Below are 18,286 nucleotides of genomic sequence, written 5' to 3'. Positions count from 1 at the left end.
GCGAGTTATTATGACCGGAGAACAGAAAAAAAGCAGATTGAAGCTAGATTTAGGCCGCTTTTCGTTACGATTTTCGTTGCGAAGCTAAAAGCTAAATCGAGGAGGCGGTGGAGATACAAGCCGTTTCTACCATCAATCGTAATGGGAAATGTTAACTCCTTACCCAACAAATGTGACAACTGCCAATGAAAAGGGCTACCTGTAGGCAAAATCATTTTTCTGTTTTTTACATGTGCTTAAACTACAGATTGTAAGCTTTCAAATGATGCATCATACATTGAAATCGGAAACAAATTGAAGACGACATGAGTATTTGAAAGTTGCTACACCTGAAATCACTAAGCACAGAAAATCCCCATCAAAGATAATGAATCCCCATCAAACAACAAGAAACAAAGTCATTGTGTTATAGATTACACTTATTTAATGAACGTAAAACTGTTCGGAAAAATAACGAGTGGGTACTTCACATCTTCGAGTTGAATGTTAGCTAAAAAAACGAAAATCTGAAAAAAAATAAAAAAACTTTCAAGACGAATTTCACGTCTTTCTCATTTCCGAGAGGTGTCTGTTTACATCAAATTGTGACACAAATGTGACGAGTTGGAGGCACTCGTGATGCATCATTCAGTGTATCGGGGGTGCAGCCTGATGTGCTTCTCTGAGAGCTGGCTAAATGACAACATCGCCGACTCATGTGTGGAGATCGAACTATTCATAGCAATATGCGCGGGGCAAAAATAATCTATTGCTTCTAAAATCACCACGAACAGAACGGCGGAGGTACGGGTAAACAGGGCTCATGTTGGTGTCCTCAAAGGTAAGAGTTGGTTTTCTTTAACTCAGCTGATGCATTACCTTGCTGTTGTTGTTTACCGAATGCTCCATCTGACTGTCACACACAAGTGGCAGAGCTGTGGCGCTTCCGGCAAGGTATCAAGACTTTGAGATGGGCCAACGCTGAAGGTTGTGCTCCACCAGGGTTACGTACTGGTGACCTCTGTCCCTTAGTTCAGATAGTTACTAGATGATAGTTGGACACATTTAGAAAGTGTGGTTTGTTTACAAGTTTGATTTTTACTCCAAGTGAAGTTCACAAGTTACTTGACAAGTTATAGTCAGGTCTGCACTGTTATTGTTTAGATCATATACATTAGTAGTGAGTACAGTTTTAAAGAAGAAGATCAATCCATCGACTGAAGCCATAAGGCCCAGTGACACTTATTGTCTGTTTCATCTTTTCAGAGACTAATTTTCAGTTGACCCAAGAGAGACTTTTAATGCTTAAAAGGGGGGATGTAGTATATTGCTATGTTTAGCATAGATCTGGGATTGATTGCTATTGCCTCCGTAGCATTACATCTTGACAATGTTATCATCGATCGACTAGTGTGGTCTGGTTGTCGTTGGGATGCTGAATAAAGATGCTCGTTGAACGTTGCTCCAGAGACCAGAGTTATTATTATTATTATAAAGTGTATCTTGTAAGTTAGAGAACAACAAGACACAACAGTACTGACCATTGTAGTCCTTGGGCCAAACCCCCAAATTGAACATTTCATTACCAAATTCTGGGCAAATCCTAGATGTGATTTTCTTATTCCTATACATCCCTAGATTATGTTTTGATATGATAGACCTTTTGGTTTGGCAGCTATCACCTCGTAAAGGTACGGAGTGCTTTTTTCAAAACCGGAGTTTTGCCTAGAAAAGTCCCCTGCCATATCTTGCTCCCCTTCGTATGATTCGCGCCTAGCTGTGGTGTGGTTGTGATAGAGACATGAGCCCTTTCATGTTCTTTATGCGCCTGAGTCTCCTAAACACGTAGAGACCAACCCCGAGTCGATCAATGATTCCTACGATGAGCTGTGGTAACTTTACCGCACCTACCCCCTACCGATGAATGCCTAATTTTTGCGGTTTTCCGGAGGTATTGTGCGATAGGTGCGGGAAAGTTACCATAGCTCAGCGTAGGAAGCTCTGATCGACTCATGTCTCTATCACAAGCACAGCCCGAGCTATGCGCGACTGACGCGAAGGGGAGCAGAATATGGCAGGGGACTTGTGGACCCGAATGCAGGACACTGAGGCGGAGTCAGATGAAAGGTCAAACCCATGGATGGGTACATTTATTGTTTTCTGAATTTGTATGTTTAAATATACAAATGATACATTATCTACTTAAAATATGCATTAATGTACATAGTTTTCCAGAATAAAAATCTAATCTGTAAAAACAAATGTTAAAAAACGAATCTAAGCAAGCCTTTAGAATATGGATAATAACACACAGGCCTACTGTAAAGCCCTTTGAATTGCCCTTGTTGTATGAAATGTGCTATACAAATAAACTTGCCTTGCCTAAACCCTTTTTGAAGGTTTTGTTTATGTCCAGGTATCACACATCTTTGTGCATACATGTTCAGTGAGTGAGTCTGTAGCCTCTCGGTAGTTACATGTTCAGTGACTGTTGCTGGTGACCGCTAGGACCATAGGCAGATGCCTTGTTGGTAAGTAATTTGTTCAAAGTATTAAAACAAATACAGGGCTCTACAGTGCGACCATTTCACTCGCATTTGCGACTAAAAATACATCTGTGCGACTAGAGAAATAAATTCACGAGCACACGTGCGAGTACAGAATTAATTTTTTTTTTTTTTTTTTTTTTTTTCTAAAAATAAATCTGCGCGAACCGTGTGGCCACATTTTAAGCCGTCAGACAGCCCGCTAAGACCACGGGAAGTCATGTTAAAAGTGAAGTTACTTCTGTTAAACTGGCGCTAAGCTAACATCGCTAATTGCTAACTCCCTCCTGGGCCTTAAAGAGACAAGCGCCCTTTTCTCATCTCAAGCTTCATTAGCTTCATTAGCTCACCACATCTACAGATTTGGTCCCACACACTCCAGATTTGAACCCAAGGTTACAACCAGGGTTAACTACCCAGGGTAGAAAGTAGAAAGCTCTCAGACCTTCAGAACCCATTGAAAGTAGTGGAGGTACTCCAGAAGTCCAAATGCATCTCTAATCCTAGGAAACCCTAGGAAGCAAGTTGCCTAATGGCATGAAAATGCAACATGTTGTACTTGAGTGTGGCAGAGAGGTGGGACCCCCGGGGATGGTGGTGTGCTAACAGCTAGCCGCCGCAGAGGCACCGTGCTGGGCTGGCCACCTCCACATGTCACCGCCCCGGGCAGCATGGGGCTGGGGACTGGTCATCTGGATGTGGGGTAGTTTAATACCCCTAGATGTGGAGTTGTCTGGCCACCGTGTGTGACTGATGTAGCCTGACCCAGCAGCAGGGAGGTGGGCAGCATGGAGACAGACCTCTGCATGGCCTGGCTGGGCTGCTAGCTGACAGACCTAGCCCTAAAGCCTGGCTGGGCTGCTAGCTGCTAGCTGACAGGCATAACATGGATGAATGAATGAACATGCTGCTAACCAGGAGAACTTGACACAGCTAGTTACCATAATACAATGCCATCAACTCTGCGTCTAGTAGGGCTGTAGGCATGGGCCAATGTGTGATTTTGGTGCAAAAATTGCAAAATCACTAATAAAAATGTGTTATAATTACATTTTTCACTGTGCTCCTAAATTTCTTTGTGTGCCCCTAACATTTTTCATTTAGGAGCACATGTGCTCCTAGTGAAAAAGGTTAGCGTAGAGCCCTGAAATAAAGTGTGTGTTCAAATGAATTTAGCTTCATTAGCCCCAGACAGATCCATATTTAGAGATAACAAACTTACCTCAGTTACCTCAGGTAACTTTAGCTAGCAAGCTAGTTTAGAGTTAGTGGTAAAGCGACCGTGGGTTCCCTGAAAGGCGCTATATGAATGCAAGTTATTATTATTATTATTATTAATAATAATAATATTATTATAACTAGCTAGCTAGCTAGCTAGTTAATAACATTTTAGTTAGCTAGTTTAGCTAGCAAGTAGCCTGCTGTGTACCCAGCCTTGAGACAGGTGTTTATATTGTAGTAATATTAGGGTCATTTTTTTTCATAGGGTGCCATTTGGACTTCATAACTTATATAAAGGACATATCTAACTTGCTGACATGGTGGTCGAGCTCAGGCACCTAAATTGTATTATATTTAGATATATTAACAACATAGGCAGGACATAGGACATAGACATAATTGTTTAATTGTGTTTTAAGTGCATGCTTGCTATTAAAATACTTTTAAAATAGGAATTCTTTATAATTATTATTCATAATAAATAACAATTGACTACACATTAAAAAACTAATGGAATTAGTATTTGTCCAAATTTAGACAAAATACAACCTGATTTGTACTGGGGAGGGAAAAGGCACCATATAAAAAATTACCCATTACATATTTTTTTGTTTATAATAAGGATGGTAATTTAATGTCAAACTAGATGTATTCCTCTATTTCAGAGACCCACATCATCAGCAGTAAGTTTGGGTTTAATGATGGATCCAGGCGAATGCAGCAGCAACCTGCCAAGAAAGCGGGCCCGCATGGACTGCATCATCCACTGCTCTGATGATAATTCCAACCCAAACCTGGTGTCACCCCAAAACCTGGAGTCATGGAATACTTTGTTGAGGGCGGCAGAAATCCGAAAACATCTGCCAATTTTGGACTTAGCCAAAAACGTATGTGAGGGAGTTATTCCACCAGTGCGTTATCATCGCTGCTGCCGTAGTATTTTCACACTGAAAAAAAACCTGGATTCGATCACAAAGAAAAACAAAACTGCCTCTGACTAACCCTAACCCTGAAAAAGTAAGTTCAAGAAGACCGTGTAGAGATGTGGCAAGTGAATCCACAGTGTATGATAATGTGTGTATCTTCTGTGAGAAATCAACAAAATATCTAAAGGGCAAAAATACAAGGGAACCTTTCATCCAGTGTTCAGAGCTGTGTGCGGATGAAAGGATCAGAGAAGCAGCAGTCACCAAACTGGACCACAGAATGCTTGCTATCACAAGTAGAGAACTTGTTGCTGCTGAGGGCCATTATCATAGGTCCTGCTACCGTTCCTATACACGTGGAGAGCCTGCTGCCAACTCAAGGGACCACGGTGGAGATGCAGTTGCATATGAGGCAGCAGAAAAACATGCGTACGAGGTACTGTTCTCCTATATTAGAAATGAACTCTTCCCCAACCCAGAAGTGCTACCCATGAGATACCTATCATCGAGACTTCAATCAACTATGACATCTCTTGGTATCAGCCAGATGAAGGACTCGACCAAGACCCACCTCCGCCGTAGGATGGAAATAGAGTTTGGTGGAACCATCCATATATTTCCTGATGACAGTGGGAGGCTTCTTCTGTACCCAGACAACCTTTCAAGGACTGAGCTGGCCAAAACTGTATACTCTTTGAATATGGAACTACAGCATACAAGATCTAACAGCATACCAGGTGATATAACAGAAGCAGCTTTGCTGATAAGAAATGAGATAAAAAAACAATACACCCAAGTGTGGCCACCTGAAGTAGAAAATGAATTCATCCTTCCCAAATCCATTACTCAGTGGAAACAGCGAGTGCACAAGTCCATCTGAAAGAGTCAAGCGATTTACCACCTCCTTTGGCAGTGACTTGGTCTTTGCAGTCACCAGTGGCAGAATCAAGCCACCAAAACATCTACTTCTGCCGTTTGCTGTGAAGTCCTTGACAGGAAATACAGAACTGGTACACACCTTGAATCGTCTCGGACACGGTGTGTCCTATTCACAGGCTGAAGAGATTGACACAGCACTGTGTCTGCAGAAGATGGAACTATCAAGGGACGACATACCACTACAAGCAGACATTTACCAAAATGTCTTCACAACCCTGGCTTATGACAACATAGACCGACTAGAGGAGACGGTTAGTGGAGCAGGAACCTCTCACCGAGTCAATGGCATAGCTGTCCAGGCAAAAGTCATTGGACCTGCACCTCAAAGGATCATGCCTACAGTCGTTAAGTCAAAGAAGCGGAGCATCAGCCCCAAAGCACTGATGCTACCCACCTACAATTCTGGACAGAGAGTGGGGCCAACAAACACCCCAAGTGTAGATGCCAACACTACCACACAGGTCCATGATGCAAAGGCAAAGAACATTATCTGGCTGCTTGCTCGAATGTTTGCCCCAGAGGCTCAGACCGTGAGCAGCTGGACTGGATTCAACATCCAGACCCGCAACAATGTCACTGTGGTCCAGGATACTGTGAGCTACCTGCCAACAATAAATGCCCCTGCTACAGAACTGTCTACTGTGTACGAAATGCTAAACCAGACAGTATGCATCATGGAGTCCCTGCAGTTAAAGACAATTGTCTGCGTGTTTGATCAAGCACTCTACACCAAGGCAACAGAAATAGTGTGGAAGCACGACAAGTTCAAAGACATTGTCATCCGGATGGGGGTGTTCCACACCATTTGCAACCTACTTTCCATTGTGGGGAAACGATTCCAAGATGCAGGGTTGAGAGTAGGGCTGCAACTAACGATTATTTTGGTAGTCGACTAATCTGTCGATTATTTTTTCGGTTAGTCGTGTGGCTTTTCGCTGCGCGTAAATGGCGACGCAGAAGCATAAATCCGGCTTAACTAGCTATCTAACCTAACGTTACGCCAAGCTACAGCTGCTCACAGAGCTAGTTGATTGGCTAGCTAGCATTGCTGGCTAGACTACAGACAGCTCACGTTAGTAGGCTACGCTTGGCGCTGTTTATCTTACAGACAGCTCGCTGGTGGACTCAACATAATTGAAATAGCATTCACTTATCAAGCATCATTCATGATCATCCACCATGACTACCTGGTATTTTAATAGCGACCACCCCTCACTTCATTTCATCTCGCGTTCTCCTGGCTTCAACATGGAAAACCCCTGCTACGTAACGTTACATACAAGCGCCTCTGTCTGTCACACACGTGCCACAGGGCAAATAAATTAATAGCACAAACGCTCATAGCATGTACAGCCCTGTCCATGAGACGTTGTTTTCCAACATGTAACAGTAAAGCTAACATAAACATTACGACCCTAACAATTAGGGCTGGGTTCAAAAAATCGATTTCCCGATTCTGAATCGATCTTCATTAAATGAGCGATTTATCGATTCATAAGTCCCGAGATCGATCTTTCATTTTTTTTTTTTTTATTTTTTATTTTTTTTTGTATATATAAACCCCTCAAAAAACGTTCGGAAACGCTTTTTTTGTTGATTATTACCGGTAGGCTATGTTTGTAGTAGGGCTGCAACTAACGATTATTTCAATTATCGATTAATCTACCGATTATTTTTTTGACTAATCGATTAATCGGAGAAATGAAAAGGACAGATTTCTTTTGATAAAATTTTTTTTATTTAAACTTTTTTTTTTTTTTTTTTTTTACATTTGTTTTATACATATACATGTGCAAAATAAATAAAAAATATAAATAAAAAAGGCTTTGCTACATCAAATAGGTTTAACAACCTAGATTGTTTCAATAGAAGTAGTTGAACGTAGTTGAACTCTAGCTAGAACAAGAAAATGCTAGTTTAAAAATAAAAATAAAGTGTTCTTGTGTCTCAGTGGTTTTCAAAGTGCTTTCAACGAACAATTTCAACAGTCTCAACTGCACAACTTGAACCTCAAGTCTGTCTAATCCACTCTCCTCTTTCTACAGGAACTTTGCATTGCAATGCAGAAAGGTTAGCATGTCCACATGCTCCTGGCTAAGACTAGCTCTCTTCTTGGAAGCTATGTTGCCTGCTGCGGAGAAAAGCCGCTCAGATGGTGTTGAGGTGCCAGGGATGCATAAGTAGGACTTTGCTAGCATAGCCAAGGTGGGATATCTATCCTGGTTAGCCTTCCACCAATGTAATGGACTTTGTTCCTTGGCAAGGGATTTCTCTCCAAAGTATGCGAGGACTTCATTCTTCACTTGGCTGGTGAGATCTTCATTTTCCCGCTCTCTACTCTCTTCTTCACTGCTGTTTTCAGAATCGAGGAGTGAGTCAAGTAAAGAGACATTTTTAGGTTCAGCAGCTGTAGTAGAACTGGTGGTGGAGGAGGCAAGGGTTTGGTCGCTGAGACTGTCATGCTGCTCCTGCTGCTGCTGCTTCTCATCCATCATCTCCCTTCTCACTAAGAGTGCCAGTGTTTGGACTTTGCTTTGCACATTCAGGACTTCTTCAGGTGTTAAAAACTTAAGTCTCTTGAACCTCGGGTCCAGGGCAGTGGAGAGGATCACTGTGTTTGGTGCCGTGCCTGAGAAAGAAGTCTCCCTCTGCCATCGCTGTTGGAGCTGCTCTGTAGCAGTGCGTTGGAAAGCCTGCACCGGAGCTGACTCGATGGTTGCACTCTGGGTGGACTTCAACAACCCCTTCACAAGTGGAGGTACTGCAGAGATGGTGATGTACTTCTCCCCACTCATGAAAACTGTGGCGCATTCAAAAGGCTCAAGGGCTGTGGAAAGCTCTCCCAGCAGGTTCCACTGTTCTGGTTTCAAATCCAGGTACCTTTTGCCCCTCTGAGTGACAGATGAGTCCGACAGCGTTGCTGTGACAGGCCACCTTTGCTCAAGCAGTCGGCTTATCATGTAGAACGTGCTGTTCCATCTTGTGCTTATGTCCTGGACAAGCCTGTGCTCAGGTGCGGCCATTTGTTGCTGTTTCTCTCTTAGCTTAGTGCAGGCTAGCTCGCTTCTTTTAAAATGCTCCACCAGACACCTTGCAGCCCCAATAGCTTTGTCAATGCTTGGGTGCTTCAATGCAGAATTGATCACGAGTTGCAAGGTATGGCCAGTGCACCGTACGGACATCCACCCATGCTTCTCCTCCAGTATGTTAGCTGCAGCCACAACATTGGCTCCATTGTCATGCACAATGGCGATGATTTTGCTAGGAGGAATTTCAAACCTGGTGGTTACTGCCTCCTCCAACCACTCTGCAATGTTGGATGCAGTGTGTCTGTCATGCAGTGGCATGGTGGTGAGGCAAATTGACTCCATCTTCCAATCATCTTTGATGTAATGACATGTGATGCCGAGGTATGCTTCAGTGGCTACACTTGTCCACACATCAGTGGTGAGAGCAATTTTGCTTTTGTTGGCCTTTATTGCAATCTTCACTTCCTGGGATGTCTCTTCATATTTCTTCTCCATCAGCTTGGTAAAATGGGTCCTAAATAATAATAATAATAATAAATGTATTTGTAATGCACTTTACATTCTAAACAAATCTCAAAGTGCTACAGAGAAAAAATGTGAAAATGTAAAAGTTAAAAGTTAGAAACCCTACCTTGAGGGTAGAGTGTAACCAGGGTGGAGGGTCTTGACCATTTCTCTGAAGCCGTTATCTTCCACCATTGATAGTGGCCTCATGTCAGTCACTATCATCTTGAGGACAGATAGTGTCAAATAAGCTGCTTGCTGTGGTGTGCATGGAGCTTTATTCCCAGTCAAGTAGCCAGTCATAGTGAGTTGTTTTTTTCTGAAATGAGACAGTATGCGTATGCATAATATAGCATATTTTAAAACTCAATGCATGCATTGTTTTAGTTTGTTGTATAGCATGCAATGTTGAATTCATGAATGCGAGCAAACACTCACTGGCTATCGCATTACATTAGTCATTTAGCTGACGCTTCGCCAGACCTCACAAGTGCGTCTCCTCCATACTAATACAAGTGACTATGAGCATACTCCGGTGCTGAAGGCATAGAATGCGAATAGCAGCAAGCTAAAAATACAATAGGTCATTAAGAGGGAGAATCTATTAGATAAACGATAAGAACTAACAGCCTACAGCTGTGCCAGTGAAACGAACGATCCTCACTTCAAAACGCAACGTAATATAATTACCCTGCTGAGGCTGAGCTGTCTTCATCCATCACTGTCACGTGCTTTCTTTTGAGGTGTTCTCGCATCACCGTTGTGCTCCCGTGCCATGAAAGGTCGGTTTTGCATATGTTGCAGCAAACACATTTTTCTGGAGCTTTTAAAGTGAAGTGCTCCCACACCTTGGACGTCTTCGTTCGAGTAGTTTTCTCCGCCATGATTTAAATGGAGCCGGGTCGAAAACTCCGGTACTTACACCGCCGCGACACACCTGGCACTGATTGAGATGAGATCACTTCTTCTTCAGGGCAGACTACGCAGTACGCAGGCTAATGTCGCGCAGCTGCTGCCTCTCTGTTGGACTCCGCTACTGCACGTTACTCACGAGACAGCTCCGCAAGACACAGGAAGTAGGTTTGAATGAATGAATGAATGGTCTTTATTGTCATTGCTATAGTACAGGTACCAAACAAGTTGAAACAACGAAATTTGGGAGGGGTGGCTCCCCTGGTGCTAGGAAAAAAAAAAAAAAACGAAAAACAAAACAAAAAAAAAGTTCTGTTATGGAACAAGACCCAACGAATCGATAATGGAATTCGTTGCCAACGAATTTCATTATCGATTATTATCGATTTAATCGATTCGTTGTTGCAGCCCTAGTTTGTAGCCCCTTTATTTACATCGGCTGCAGTAAAGCACGTTAAAAAACACTTTTTGTAGTTGCAAAATGTTGGTCAATGATGTTCATATGTTCCAATAAAATGTGTTCCAATAAAAAGTACATTCATGTAACTACTTTGGAGTCAATTCATTGATATGTTTAACAATGCTACATGTTATAGGGTTCCTTGAACCATTTATAGCATTAATTCTGAGAATCTCTTTCATATTCAAGCAAAAAATGTATATTTTAACTAGATCGAATCGGAATCGAATCGAATCGAATCGAATCGTGAATCGAATCGAATCGTGAGCTCACTGAGCTGGTGAATCGGAATCGAATCGTTTTGGGAAATCAGTGGCGATACCCAGCCCTACTAACAATATAACGTTAGCCAGTTGGCTAACAACGTTAGCTAAAACGTACCCAGCTGATTCTTGCATGGCTCCCGTTTTTTTATTTTTATACGATGCGTCGACACTAAAATTCCACGTCGACGAGTTTTTATGATCGACGTCGTCGATTATGTCGACTAATCGTTGCAGCCCTAGTTGAGAGACATCTGTGTGGAATCTGGTGTTATTGCTGAAGGGTCGGTAGCTGGTGTGATGGAAGGAAGAAAGTACAACAGAGCTGTCAGGCTGCACAAGCTGGTCTACGAAGCACTGATGAGGCTTGCCTGGACAGGCTTCCTTCTGTGGCTAAAGGACGAACATCCCACAGAGGTTCGCAACCTGGAAGAAGCCCTAAGGGGCATTGGCAGCTATGATGATGTCTGTCAGGTGTCACTCACAGAGCTTCTTGAGAATGACTCATTCACCCTCACCATGGAGCTGTTCCAAGTCTACCTGGACTCTCTCCGAAGCCAACATGGTCTTTCAGCTTTCTGGATGTCCTACCTTGATATGACAGAGATCCTGTTGGGCCTGATTCGTGCTTCCAGAGAAGGCAACTGGATGTTGCACCTTGCATGCATCAGAGAGATGATCCCTTGGTGTTTTGCTTACGACAAGCTCAATTACGCCCGCTACCTTTCCTACTACTATGTAACAATGTCACAACTGCCTGCTGATCACCCTGAAGTACATGCCCATTTCCTGCAGGGAGGCTTCTCTGTCCAAATTGGCAGCAGAAATCAATTTGGGCGGATTCCTGTCGACCAGACCATCGAGGAGACCGTCAACAAGGACACACAAACACCTGGAGGAACAAAAGGCTTCAGTCTCACAAGTACTACTTAACATCAGAGTATCGCAGTGCCTACCTGAGGCAGCTGAGGGAGATGGTCAGTCATGGCGATTCTCTGCTCAATCACCCAGACTTACAGCTGCCCAGGATCAGAAGAGATGAGGCTGACGTACAGTCCATTGTTGATATCCTGGAAACCTGCTGAGTGAATCCACTCAGTCCAGACCAATGTGAATTTGTTAGCTTGTCAAATGCAACTGTTGCCCCGCCAGATGTGGCCAAGGACCTGCTTGATGCCCGTGAGATAGGAGAGCAAGCATATCAAGCTTTCAAACATGAACGTCTCGAGACAACTCCGCCAACTACACAGTTCCATGACAGGATGACAAAGAAGAAGTTGAAAACATTCTCAGAGATCCAAAAGAAACCACGCAGCAAAGGAAAAGACAAGGAAGTTGCCCTGATAGCAGATAGAAATCTCTTTGGCCACATGGTTCTGGTGGCCCAGAGCCGAGAGCTACACATGAGTGATGTGTTGGCTCATCCCCTGGGACCACTGCCATGGGCCCTAGCTAATGGGGATGGATCTCTCCGCAAGACAAACAAGGCAGCTCTTGCCAGAGATTTGGAGAAGAGTGTTGCCCCAGCAGATGTCATCCCAGAACCATCAACAACCATCATCGATGGAATGAGCTTGGTACAAAAGATGAAAGGGAATGACAAGACATTTGCACAGCTGGCAGAATCAATCCTAGCGAAGGTCCTGCATGAAGGAGGCAAGAGTGAACGCATTGATGTTGTTTTTGATGTTTACAAGGACATGTCAATCAAAAATTCAGAAAGGGTGAACAGAGGTGCAGATGCGGGGATCCAATTCAAGAATATTGTTTCTGGCCACAACATCCAGCAGTGGAGAAAACTGCTCTGCAGCGCTGCCAGCAAAGCCAGTCTGATCAAGTTCTTAGTTGAGGAATGGAAAGGACCCAATCACAGAAATAAACTACAGGACAAGACCCTATATGTTACCTGTGAAGAAGTCTGCTTCAAAATCAGCAAGACCCAGTGGAAAGAGGTAACACAGCTCAAATCCTCTCAGGAAGAAGCTGACACCCGCATGCTATTGCATGCTCTCCATGCAGCAGAGTCTGGCTATAAGGCGGTGATCATCACGGCTGACGACACAGATGTTCTGGTACTGACTCTGGGTTTGAGCAAGGACATCCCATGCAGAGTGTATCAAAAATGTGGCACACAGAACAGGACAAGATTCCAAACAGTTGAAGTCAGACATGACATACCAAGATGCCTTCCTTGAGCTGGGTCGTACTTGGGATGTCTCCAATGAGCTCTTCAAGAAGCTGCAAGAAATCACATGTCGCATGTATGTACCCTCTACAAAAACTACATCTGTCAACCTTCTTGGGTACCAACTGTTCTGCACCAGACGTGGGGAGGTTGAGTCGAGCCACCTTGTGAGGATTGTCTATTCATGCATTCCATTCGTGCCAACTATCAGGCTGCAATCTGGAGACGGTCTCTTCAAACCCAGCCATCTGTACCAAGCCCCAAGGAGCACGGGTGGACCACAGACGATCAGGGACAGCTGGAAATCCAGTGGATGCTAGGGCTGCCATGATTAGTCGACTAGTCGCGACGACGTCGATTACCAAAATCGTCGCCGACATATTTGGTAATCGACGTCGTCGCATGTTTTTTGGGAGCTGAAATAAGCGTTTTTTTTAATTATTTTTTTATTTTTTTCCCTAGCACCAGGGGAGCCCCCCCCTCCCAAATTTCGTTGTTTGGTACCTGTACTATATCAATGACAATAAAGACCATTCATTTCATTCGATAAGCATTCGTTTTTCTTCCCTGAAGCTGCCACTGGCTAGCGTCTCCCAGTGTCTTTGATGTACATGCGCAGTGTCGGTCATCCGGGGCACACTTCCCCGGAAAAACAAACAGAGAAATGTCTTCCTCTCCTCGTACCTCTAAAGTGTGGGAGCATTTCAACCACAACGTTGAAAAAAAGAATGTAAAATGTAAAATTTGCAAAGCTGAACTCGCTTATCATGGCAGCACGTCTATGATGCGCGAGCATCTAAAAAGGAAGCACGTTGTGGCAGATGACGAGGAAGACGATGGCTTGTCTCGGTAAGCTAGTTAGCTTGTTATTGGCTAACGATATCGTTACGTTAAAAGCCTTCTTACATTATTTTACGTTGTCATCAAAGCGATACAACCAAATCTTTTGGTTGCCTAGTGCCTAGCCTACCTCATTTTACTCAGCAGTTTGCACCCTCTACATTACATTACATGCAAGTGATGCCAGAAATAAATCTGCAAGGTTCATTAAAATATCTATTTTTGAGTGAACAATCATTTTAATTGTCTTTATTTTTAGTTAGCACATGCCTACAACAACAACTAACAACTTCAAGCTAAATTTAGAAGCTGATTTAGAAGATGATAGCTAAATAAGAGCGATTGAGTAATTGTGCGATAAGCTGTAATTTATGATCCGATTAGTCGACTAATCGTTAAAATAATCGGTGACTAGTCGACTATGAAAATAATCGTTTGTGGCAGCCCTAGTGGATGCGCGGTTCCCCAGCACCAGATGCTGTCTTGCAGTTGCTCTCCTGCAAGTGTGTGAGGTCATGCAAACCACCACAGTGCACATGTATCAACAATGGCCTGAAGTGTACAAACCTGTGCAAACTACAAACCCGTGCCAACCAACACAGTGAGGAAGAGCCTGCTGCACATCTGACAGACTCAGATGTGGATGAAGATGCAGATTTTTATTTTTTTATTTTATTATTTTGGTTGCCTAGTGCCTAGCCTACCTCATTTTACTCAGCAGTTTGCACCCTCTACTACTCTTTACATTACATTACATGCAAGTGATGCCATAAATAAATCTGCAAAGTTCATTAAAATATCTATTTTTGAGTGAACAATCATTTTAATTGTCTTTATTTTTAGTTAGCACATGCCTACAACAACAACTAACAACTTCAAGCTAAATTTAGAAGCTGATTTAGAAGATGATAGCTAAATAAGAGCGATTGAGTAATTGTGCGATAAGCTGTAATTTATGATCCGATTAGTCGACTAATCGTTAAAATAATCGGTGACTAGTCGACTATGAAAATAATCGTTTGTGGCAGCCCTAGTGGATGCGCGGTTCCCCAGCACCAGATGCTGTCTTGCAGTTGCTCTCCTGCAAGTGTGTGAGGTCATGCAAACCACCACAGTGCACATGTATCAACAATGGCCTGAAGTGTACAAACCTGTGCAAACTACAAACCTGTGCCAACCAACACAGTGAGGAAGAGCCTGCTGCACATCTGACAGACTCAGATGTGGATGAAGATGCAGATGATGATCTGACCTGAAATACACTCCCACCTCCGCTTCATCCCATGGTAATGTATTCCTAGTGTTTCATATTGTGATGTCTGTCTGTGGTTGCACTCCTGCCTTACTGTGTATTCTACTCTGTCCACAGGACCTTCACCTCCCCTGGTCTGCTGTGCACCACTGCCCCAGGGCTTCCCACACCAACCACAGGACTCCATACACCTACACCTTTCACTGCCTTGTGGGCTAAATACATTTTAAACTAACATTTCTGTAATACTAAAAATTATTGTCTCAATGTAAGTAATCAACTGGGGAAGTTTCATGGTGATATCTATCATAAAATGTTTTACCCATTAAAAAAGTCCCCTGCCATATTTTGCTCCCCTTCGCGTCAGTCGCGCATAGCTCGGGCTGTGGTTGTGATAGAGACATGAGTAGGGCTGGGTTCAAAAAATCGATTTCCCGATTCTGAATCGATCTTCATTAAATGAGCGATTATCGATTCATAAATCCCGAGATCGATCTTTCATTATTTTATTTTTATTTATTTTTTTGCTTGCAGCTTCAACCCGCAACGAGTTCTCGTGGCCAGATCTCGCGCTACAAGAATTTATCATATCTCACGCAACGTGAGGTCTCAACACTAAAATCTAAAAACATGGCGATGGCAGGGACACTCAAGTCACCACCAGGCTTAAAGTCAGATGTCTGGGTGCATTTTGGATTTTAAAAATGTGACGATAGAGATGAGCTGGACAAAAGCAAAGTCATATGTAAATAAAAAGTACATTCATGTAACTGCTTTGGAGTCAATTCATTGATATGTTTAACAATGCTACATGTTATAGGGTTCCTTGAACCATTTATAGCATTAGTTCGGAGAATCTCTTTCATATTCAAGCAAAAAATGTATATTGTAACTAGATCGAATCGGAATCGAATCGAATCGTGAATCGAATCGAATCGGGAGCTGTGAATCGGAATCGAATCGTTTTGGGAAATCAGTGGCGATACCCAGCCCTAGACATGAGCCAGGTTAGCTTTATGCGCCTGGGTCTCCTAAACACGTAGAGACCAACCCCGAGTCGATCAGAGCTTCCTACGCTGAGCTATGGTAACTTTCCCGCACCTACCGCACAATACCTCCGGAAAACCGCAAAAATTAGGCATTCATCGGTAGGGGGTAGGTGCGGTAAAGTTACCATAGCTCATCGTAGGAATCATTGATCGACTCGGGGTTGGTCTCTACGTGTTTAGGAGACTCAAGGCCAATGCACACAGCGTGCGATTTCTGTTGCGCGACAACATTCCATTTTGAAGTTTGAATGGAAGTCTATGAGAACATCGCATCTCAACACACACGGCCCCGATTTTAATCGCACGGCGAAAATTCGATTCCATTCATTTTGAATGGGACAAAGCACATGGCGTGCGAGTTTTGTCGCACTGTCAAATTTTGCAAATGTTGTAAAAGTTTGTGGTGCGACGGATTATTGCATCACAATCAGGGGCGGACTGGAATCAAAAAACAGCCCTGGCATTTGCGACACAACAGCCCTATTTCCAAACGCAACACGGATTGTTAACATAAAAACTCAGAGGACAGATGCCAAACTACCAACATGTTTGCTGTAATTATATGTATTATCAGTAGGCAGTCATCAGTCAATATCTCTTTCAATAGCCTTTTCACACCGAATGTACTTTTTTGTGCTATTTTCGGCCCAATACATGCGAATTTCGGTGCATTCCTACTTCCAACTACACTTGCTCCCTGCATCCAGTTGTTGCACATTAACTGCATCGCTCTCGTCAAATTCCCCCATTCTGAAAATGAAAGCAGTGTAACGTTAACTGCTGTTATAAACGGAATGATGACATGAGGTGCGTGTCCACTGGCGATATAGAGCTGACTACGATAGTTATGGAGATATACTCCAGTTCGATGTCCGCGCCCGCCCTGGGGTGTTATAAAACGGGCGTCCTCCGTTCCCTCATTCTCCCAAACATACAATACAGCCGGGTTTGAACAAGTCGAAGTGGGCCAGCAGCCCTATGGGGCTCCGCTCCACTCATAGAACTGGAGTATATCTCCATAACTATCTTTCTATATCGTGGAGCTCCGCCCCATAGGGGAGCTCTGCTCCTATTGGTTTAGGGCCCTGGGCATACTCGCAGAACTGCGTGGATGGCCCGGCCGATATAAAATGTTTTGGGCCGCGGTCTGCTGAAATAAGTTGTTTTCAATGAAAATCACCAGAGACAAAATTACAAATATATATATATATTTTTTTTTTATAAAATACATTCTGAGCGGCCCAGAGTCTCACGGCCCTCCTGGCATTTGCCAGGCTTGCCCGGTGGCCAGTCCGCCACTGATCACAATGGGACAATTGGGAAAACTTCAACTGGTCTATCTAAATTAATTGAGTCACTCATAACGGGGAGAGAGACTGGAGCATACATTTTTGACTGTCTCCTTTTTTGAAAGAAGTTAAAGGTCTGACCCAAAAGGTCTGATATAGTACATACACCTACGGTACATGAAGGGTTTATGATGTACAACATTATCATTTCATTTTCAGGGGACCCACATATTTTATCACAATATGTCCAGTTGTATCTTGTAGAAATTGTGGAAGCAAGGCTAGCAATATTGGTAGAGCCTATTGTAATCAGCCTGCCTGGTCCGACTAGTACTACGTAACAATTGAGAATGGAATGTTGAGGCGCAACAGAAATTGCATCGCACGCCGTGTGCATTGGGATGCGATTTTTTATGATTTTCTCATAGACTTCAATGGTGTGAGTTGAAAATGGAATTTTGCGGTGCAACAAAATCGCATCGCACGCCGTGTGCGTTGCAATGGAATGCTGTCGCGCAACAGAAATCGCACGCTGTGTGCAGAGCCCTTCAGGCGCATAAAGAACATGAAAAGGCTCAGGTCTCTATCACAACCACACCACAGCTAGGCGCGAATCATACGAAGGGGAGCAATATATGGCAGGGGACTTTTCTAGGCAAAACTCCGGTTTTGAAAAAAGCACTCCGTACCTTTACGAGGTGATAACTACTAATAAGCTGCCAAACCAAAAGGTCTATCATATCAAAACATAATCTAGGGATGTATAGGAATAAGAAAATCACATCTAGGATTTGCCCAGAATTTGGTAATGAAAAATGGTTTGGCCCAAGGACTATTGTATCTAGCAGCTCTCTGCTTCATTCATCAATCACTCCAACTCCTACCGTCAGGT

At 43.3% G+C, this 18,286-nt stretch overlaps 1 protein-coding gene across 1 annotated transcript; it reads right to left on the bottom strand.

Annotated features, from left to right (window-relative positions):
- Nucleotides 1–7,650: 7,650 nt before the first annotated feature.
- LOC308160540 (E3 SUMO-protein ligase ZBED1-like) lies at nt 7,651–9,135 on the bottom strand (the record flags this gene model as incomplete). Its single annotated transcript, XM_080534481.1, has 1 exon — nt 7,651–9,135. The coding sequence occupies one exon, from the start codon at nt 9,133–9,135 to the stop codon at nt 7,651–7,653; it is 1,485 nt and encodes a 494-aa protein (XP_080390607.1).
- Between the last annotated feature and the right edge of the window lie 9,151 nt (nt 9,136–18,286).

This window comes from Nansenia antarctica (assembly GCF_963989245.1).
Source record: "Nansenia antarctica genome assembly, chromosome: 6".
NCBI lineage: Eukaryota > Metazoa > Chordata > Actinopteri > Argentiniformes > Microstomatidae > Nansenia > Nansenia antarctica.
The sequence above is the reverse complement of the archived record's forward strand: the minus strand, read 5'-3'. Positions and strand labels throughout refer to the sequence as shown.